The sequence below is a fragment of the Camelina sativa genome, chromosome 5, assembly GCF_030686135.1.
Source record: "Camelina sativa cultivar CO46 ecotype springtype chromosome 5, ASM3068613v1".
NCBI classification, from domain to species: Eukaryota; Viridiplantae; Streptophyta; class Magnoliopsida; order Brassicales; family Brassicaceae; genus Camelina; species Camelina sativa.
This window is the reverse complement of record NC_141884.1, coordinates 26,048,642-26,056,146: the sequence shown is the minus strand read 5'-3', so window position 1 is coordinate 26,056,146 and position 7,505 is coordinate 26,048,642. Positions and strand designations below refer to the sequence as shown.

The 7,505-nt window shown below is 37.6% G+C and overlaps 1 protein-coding gene across 1 annotated transcript; it reads right to left on the bottom strand.

The window, feature by feature from the left end:
- Positions 1-4,794: 4,794 nt before the first annotated feature.
- On the bottom strand, positions 4,795-6,779 carry LOC104787283 (ammonium transporter 1 member 2). The gene has a single exon (XM_010512822.2). The coding sequence runs from the start codon at positions 6,647-6,649 to the stop codon at positions 4,994-4,996; it is 1,656 nt and encodes a 551-aa protein (XP_010511124.2). The 5' UTR covers positions 6,650-6,779; the 3' UTR covers positions 4,795-4,993.
- Positions 6,780-7,505: the final 726 nt, after the last annotated feature.

The following is a 7,505-nucleotide window of genomic DNA, read 5'->3' as shown; positions in this document are numbered from 1 at the left end:
CATCTTACGAGCCCCAACCAGAGGAGGGTGTCACCAACCCGAAATATTGCGGAGAAGCCACTCAGACGCTTATTCGACGCCTAACCCGATGGGGAACACGATGCCTTATCTGATGCACCCATCAAGCACACATTCGGGTGAGCACTCGGGTCAATTCTGACCGACCTATCAGATGCCGTATCCAATGCCGTATTCGATGCACCCTGCAAGTGGCTATACGAGTGATCATTCCGGACCTCTTCCACCATACCCATTGTACTACCCGATGCCCTACCCGATGAGCTACGCGATGCCATACCCGATCAACCCCTCGGATGCTGGTCCGAGCAAGTCGTCCGTGCACATAACCGAGGTCTCTGATGAGCGAATCCCGGCACCTGATGAAGCCGGTGACGACCCTGGCTACACGTTGGCAAGTATGGAGGCTGCTACATCCTCCTTGTTCACCAACCCATGAGGTAACACGTTCATCCAACCTTTGTAAATAACATTGCATTTGGTTTTATTTCATTTTGTGTGATTCTTGGATTCCTTTTCAGACTTTTATTTACACAGGGACCGTGTAATTTAAGTTTGGTGGAGGGTCCTAGAATGTATATAACATTGTGTTTTATTTTCTTATTTTCTTATTTCAAATTTTTGCATAATAGTTTTATTCATTTGAGTATGCATCTATTCGCATATAAAAAACCCAAAAAAATTGAATATGATTGAGTCTAGTTTGCTTCATATAGTTGCATTTACATATTACGATTTACATATTAGGATTGAGTCTAGTTTGCTTCATATAAGATTGTTGCATATGTATTTTAGGGGACAATGATTAAAACCACCTTGTTTAAAGTGAAACCTTAGGATTGAAGTTATAGCCCTTAATCACAGTTCATTGTTGCTAGATCAATCTTTAGAAAAAAATGAAAAATCTTTCTTCAGAACCTTGTGTCTTTTGAATGCTTCCTCCACTTGAACATTGAATCATCTCTACATTATTGGACTTAACTTGAATTTAAATTGTCTTGCTTATGGAATTTGAATACTTGCTCATGGTAACTCTAAACTCGTGTTAGCATTCCAGTTTTACCAATCTTTTCGTTTAACCCGATTTGTTTTTCCTACCCATGAACCCAAACCTTTCTTTCATACCTTGTTGTGAATGGTTGAGTGAGGCCTTTTCATTGTGCTATAGGTTGTGAAACCTTGAGAGTATTGAGAACGACAAAGAACTGGCTCTTGGTTTAGCTAAGTTAGAATCATTTGAAATAGCTAATAGAATCGGTCTTGAAAGATAGGTGGTTAGCATGTTTATTTTGGGTTGGGTTGAGAAAAAAAAAAAAAAGAAAAAAAAAAGATCTAGATGTTTAAAGTTTAGACCTCATGGATTATTATATATAAAAAAGAGTTAAAATCAAGGTTGTGGGTAGTTTAATTCTAAGGGGTTTGATAAAAAAAAAAAAAAAGAGATGAATGAGAAAAGGGTAGATTATCAAGACTTACGCTTTGTGTGCCCTAATTGTTCTCAATCTTAGATAGTTTTCACAACTGTCTAGCATTCATTCTTTTGAGAGAAAACCACCCAAAGATTTTGTTTGAAACCACCTTACCAAAGAGCCTTACCCTTGAAACCGATTGAGCTTGATTCACCTTCCATTTGCAAGAATTCGCTAAACACTTAAATAAATGTGAAAGAGATGTTCTTTGGAATTGCAAGTCTTTACTTTTAGTTGGAGGTTGAACTAGATCGATGCATGGTGATAAAGATAGAAAAATATTCGTAAGTATGTTGATTAGCACCATTAAACTATCTTTAAGGACTATAGCTTGAATCCTTCGCTTAGCACAAAAAGGTTATGAGTCCCCATTTTAAAAACTCATGCTCCTACTTCCTTGCTAGAGGACTAGCAAGATTTAAGTTTGGGGGTCTGATAACTCTCTAATTTACATGTTTTAAGCATCATTTTTTGTTCATGTTTTGCATTGTTTATATCATTACCTTAGCATTTTTAGGTTATTAACTGTATGAATTCACATTTAGGCCATTTAGGGTGTTGCATTCTTGCATTTGCATATTTTGGATGAATACAGGTGCTTTAGAGCATAAAATGGGGAGAAACAAGGACAAATCCGAGCATGTACCCGAAGGAGCTATTGAACAGGAAGAACAGTCCGAACCCCAACCCGATCGAGGAGGATCCAAGAGAAGGAAGAACAACCCGAAGACCTACCTGATCGAGGAGTAACCCGACCTCATCCTCATGCACCCCATCGAGCAGACCCTCGGGAAGGACTGGGAAGCTAGGTCAAAGGGGTTTCCATATATAAACTCCCCTCCTCTTCCTCTCGACCTAGCACACCGCATACACTCAAACTAGAGAGCCAGAGCTTCTGAGGGAGATCTTGAGCGACTCAAACACTTTTCTATCTTTGTTAGGATTTATTTTGACATCTTTCTGCTATCCTTTTAGATTTGTACTTTGTACTCTTCACTTCTACTTTATCTTTTAATACAATGCAATTTTCGTTTATCTATGCTTTTATGTTTTCTGGAATGAATTCTGAGTAGTGAAACAAAGTTTCTAGGGATGGGATAGACGATTTTGTGTTCTTGATCGGTTAGGATGTCTTAGCTTGGTTGTTTATAATTTATATTTATAAATTCCCTTCTAGATTGGTGTTCTTAATGCTATCAACAGACCGAGAGGTTGAGATTAGATCTAGGGTGTTTTACCATCGAGAGGTGTAGATGAAATGCTTGAATCAAACAATGCTAGAGATTTACTCACTTAGCCTAACAGATTAGATGAGTAAGGAGTTTATTGACAATAATGAATCGGTTTGTATTGCCTGCTTGGTCATGTTTCTCCAACGAGAGTTGGGTAGGGGAGTGATCAAGGTTGATTGTTTCTATCACGAGAGTGTTTTAACAAGATTTTTGAGATTCATTTTTTAGGGAATATTTGCTTGAGGCATGTAGGACATCCATACTGGTCAGGAACACTAGGAGTCGATTACCCCATCTTTAGGAGCTTTCGCATTTTGATTGTTTACATTTTTATTCCTTACTCGATCCCGTACCCGAATAAGTACACGATCACCTGCTTCGAGTATACCTTCGAGCTGTTCATACTTCCTTTGCGTACTCGATCACCCCACCCGATCCTGTACTCGAATGCTTGCATCAAGTGCTTAGGTCGTGTGGTTTCTTGTTTATATTCTTTCTTTTATTGTTTTAGGATTGTTAGACAAAACCCCTATTATTGCTTGGCTTGACTTGCTTATTTCTGATCATATCTTATCTGCTAGCATAACAACCATTTGGATTGATAACCCTTTGTACTACAATTGCATAGGGAATTGATACCCTGGGTGAAAATCCTGTTATCACCACCTAGGTTCGAAATTATATTCCCCATAGATTCTCTGCACCCAATATTTCCTTTTTGATTTAAAACAACTTATTTCTATTCCGTTTTTGATTTATTACTTGTTTCACAAACTTCCGCTTTTTGCCTTAGCTATATTCGGTTTTCATAATTTCATAGTGCATTGCTTGGTCTCTGTGGATTCGATCTTGAAGTGTTACAACGATACCACTAGATCGTGGTGGAGTACGCATTAGGTTTTAATTGACCTTTGATCAATTATCCGATTATACCGTCTAATTTGATTACTTCCAGCTTAATTTTGTATATACCGATTATTTTTAGAGCTAAACATAAATCAAATATATATTTTTTTTGTTATTTAGATATTTAAATTAAGAATTTATGATGTTTTACAATAACTAATGTACAAACTTTTAATTAAAGTCATAATAAAAATAACGTTATTATGTGTTTACCGTAATTTTAAAGACAATACTATAGTTTTATACTTTATTTGATATTTTTATTTTCACATAAACACAATTATACATATATTTAGTACTATATATTTTATTTTATTATAAATTTAATAAAATAATCGTAAAACTAGTATCCGATTAATCTCCAATTTTCTCGCTAAGCGCTAGGCCCATCCCAACCGCCCGACTAGCGCCTAGCGATTTCTAAAACAGGACTTTATAGTAGCCAAATCAACCACAATATTAACAAAGCCTCTCAACTATCTTTCTTTATTATATATCAAAACAGAAAAAAAAACTATTTAAATAATTAATTTTTGTTAGAAATACTCTTTCTTAGATATCCGTTTTCAAAAATTCTCATTTTTTGTCATTTTCATTTTTACTATTTTTTACACGATTACATTATGTTAAATTAATTTTTAGATTTTTTTAAGATTTAAATTTTCTATTTTATATTTAAGTATAGTGATGAAGAAATACAGTTTACTATTTACAGTTTAGGGTTTAGAATTTAGTTGTTTTGTATATAAAAACGGCTATTATTGAAAATGGACAACTAGAGAAAGTATTTTGCAAAATAATATAGAAAGTAGTATTTTTAAAATTTCTCTATTTTTTATGAGTTTCAATTTTTTTTTGAATCAAATTTTAATATGCTTTGGATTTGGTTCTGTTTAACAAAAGTTGGTTAGGTATAAGAAAATTAACCTCACTCTCGTGTCTTCTTCCTATTTCTATTTTTCTTTTTCTCGGAAACCCTAAGATGGCCATGGAAAATCGTCAGATGTAACATCCAACACAATTCTGATTAAGTTAAACTGATAATTTAACATTTTAACGTTCCCAATCCCCACATGCTATCTTACAAGAAACATTTAAACAATCTCAAGAGCACGTAAAATACGGATTTTATTCTCTCTTTTTTTTTGGGTTCATATTCTAAGGTTTAATTTTGAAAACGAAAGGGATCATGTTATTGTTAAAAGTTCCACACTATATGTCCACAACAAAGCAATCCACACAACAACAAGGAAAAATAAAAAAAAAGACAAAATACACAAAGATTCGTCCAACATGTTTGGTGCCCGAACTCTTTTGTCTTCACCACATATTATAAACTCACTCATTCGGGACCACTCGATTCTCCGTTCAAACAGTCAAGGTTGGTGTAGGAGTCGAGCTCCGGCTAGTAGGCTCCACTTTTCCAGCCAGATGGCCCCAAGGTTTGGTCGATACGTCGTCCTCGTCATTGTACGCGTACGCAAATCCTCCATGACGTGTCATGTCCATTCCAGCCATTTCATCCTCTGCTGATATCCTCAAAAGGTTCATCTTATGTAACCCATAAAACAAGGGTCCCATCGTTACCGTCACCCACCCAACGATCACAATGATCTGAACGATCTGTGCGGCAAGCAGTTTTCCTCCCCCGCCCATCAACAGTCCGTAAGGCCTATCACCGATGTACACCTCGTTGACGTATCTTTTCGTAGCGAAAAGCCCAGTGAAAACCAATCCCCATCCTCCGCATCCCCCGTGGAGCTGAGCGGCCTCAAGTGGGTCATCGTATTTGTATTTCTTAGCAAGCAAGTTAAATCCGATCAAAACCCATGATGCTACGAAGCCACATACTATAGCAGCCCATGGCTCCACCACGGCGCATCCGGAGGTTATAGCTGCGAATCCGCCTAGAAGGCCATTGCACACGTCAATGACATTCCAATGGCCTGCTAAGAGTCGTCTACTGAATAGAGTGGTCAACGCTGATGTACATCCAGAAAGCGTTGTGGTGACCGCAGTACGACCGACAGCGCTCCACTGACCATAATATGGCCGAGATTTGTCGTAGCCTTTTAGTATGGTTAAAAAGGAACCAGGGTTAAACCCATACCATCCGAACCACAACAAGAAGGTACCAAGAACGACAAGAGATGCACTGTGACCGCGTAAAGCTACTGACCGGCCTGACCGGTCAAATCGACCTATTCGTGGTCCTTCAACTAACGCACCCCATAGACCGGCAATTCCACCTACCATGTGAACAACTCCTGAACCTGCGAAATCTATAGCACCTGAGCCAAACAAGAGATTGTTGTCGGACCGGGATGCGCTAGCCCAACCATCCGTCGACCAGAACCAGTGCGAGACAGTTGGGTAAACGAAACCGGTCAAGAAAGTAGAGTAGATAAGGTAAGCAACGAATTGTGTTCGCTCGGCAATGGAGCCACTGGTGATTCCGGCTGCGGCTATGGCAAATGCCCATTGGTAAAGGAAAAAGCTGAAGTCGGAGCCGGAGTTTTCAGGGTAAGAGCTTAAGGCAAAGAAGCTATGATGGCGGCCGATAAAGCCGTTGGAAGGTGTACCAAAGGCAAATGCGAATCCGAAGAGGTAGTAAGAGATGGCTCCAGCGGCTGCGTCAAGAACATTAGTAAGCATGATGTTCATAGTGTTCTTGGCTCGGACTGAGCCAGCACAAAGCATGGCGAAACCGAGCTGCATAGCAAAGGCGAGGTAGGCGGAGAAGAGGAGATACGTGTTGTCCACGGCATAAGTTGTGTCGGAGAGTTTGTTGGAGATATTGGAAATTTGGGAGCATAGAAAGGCTGCTGCAGCGAGGGAAGAAGTTGAGTTAGAAGAAGACGATAGGAGAGCAGCGAGATCAATGGAGGAGCATGAGGTGGTTGCGGTGTCCATGGTGGAGAGGAAGAGAGAGAGAGAGGTAGTAATTGTTTGTGTTATGTGTTTTGTTTGAGACAGTACTCTGTGGTGGGAGTCTCTTTGGTGTATATAAATAGAAAATTCCATCACAAAAGGTAGAGGTCCTACTTACTCTTCTTCTTTCAGTTGGGGTTTAGGAAATGTTTTCTTCGTTTTAAATTTTTTCTGGTTTGGAATTTCTTTTAAAAAATATTAAATAAAAATAGATGCTTGTTTTGTTTTCTTTTTTTTTTTTGTCAATAACTTTAATTGATTAGCTTAAAACAGTCAATACGAACGTAGATCATTATGCGCTTTAGTATTAATCTGACGAAAAACTAAATGAAAATAAAGAAAACTCGTCTTATTGTTCTCAATCTCTTTTAGGTATGTTGAGAAGGCAGACTACTTGGCTGAAAAAAATACAATTTTCACCAAATCTGAAGAGTCGGTTAAGAATCTACATCTCTCCATTTAGTTCTGTTTTGGTTTCCATTTTGTCAATTATCATGTGATACAAATATTTTCAGTCCACATAAGATTATTTTAAATATAATTTAAATATATTTTCAGTCATTCTGACGGTATGCTTCTTTTAAACGAACTTGTGACGGTATGCTTCTTTTAAACGAACTTGTATATCTTTTTTCAAACTCTATATATTAAATGAACGAGTTAATGTTCTTAATATAAAACTCTATATATATTAAACTCTATATCGTCATTGGTCCTATATAAATATAATAGATGGAGACGGCAAACATAGTTATGGAGTGGTGGGTGTTTGGATATTCTTTCCGATTTGGGTCAAGTATTTCAAGAAAAATATGATATTTTGGGTATATTTAGATTTTGAATCGGGTCTGGGTAAACATCCTATCGGATTTAGATATTTTGAGTTACACCCGAAACATCAAAAAATATTTTCGATTCAGATCAAGTTTGTTTTAGTCTCTGAGTCAAA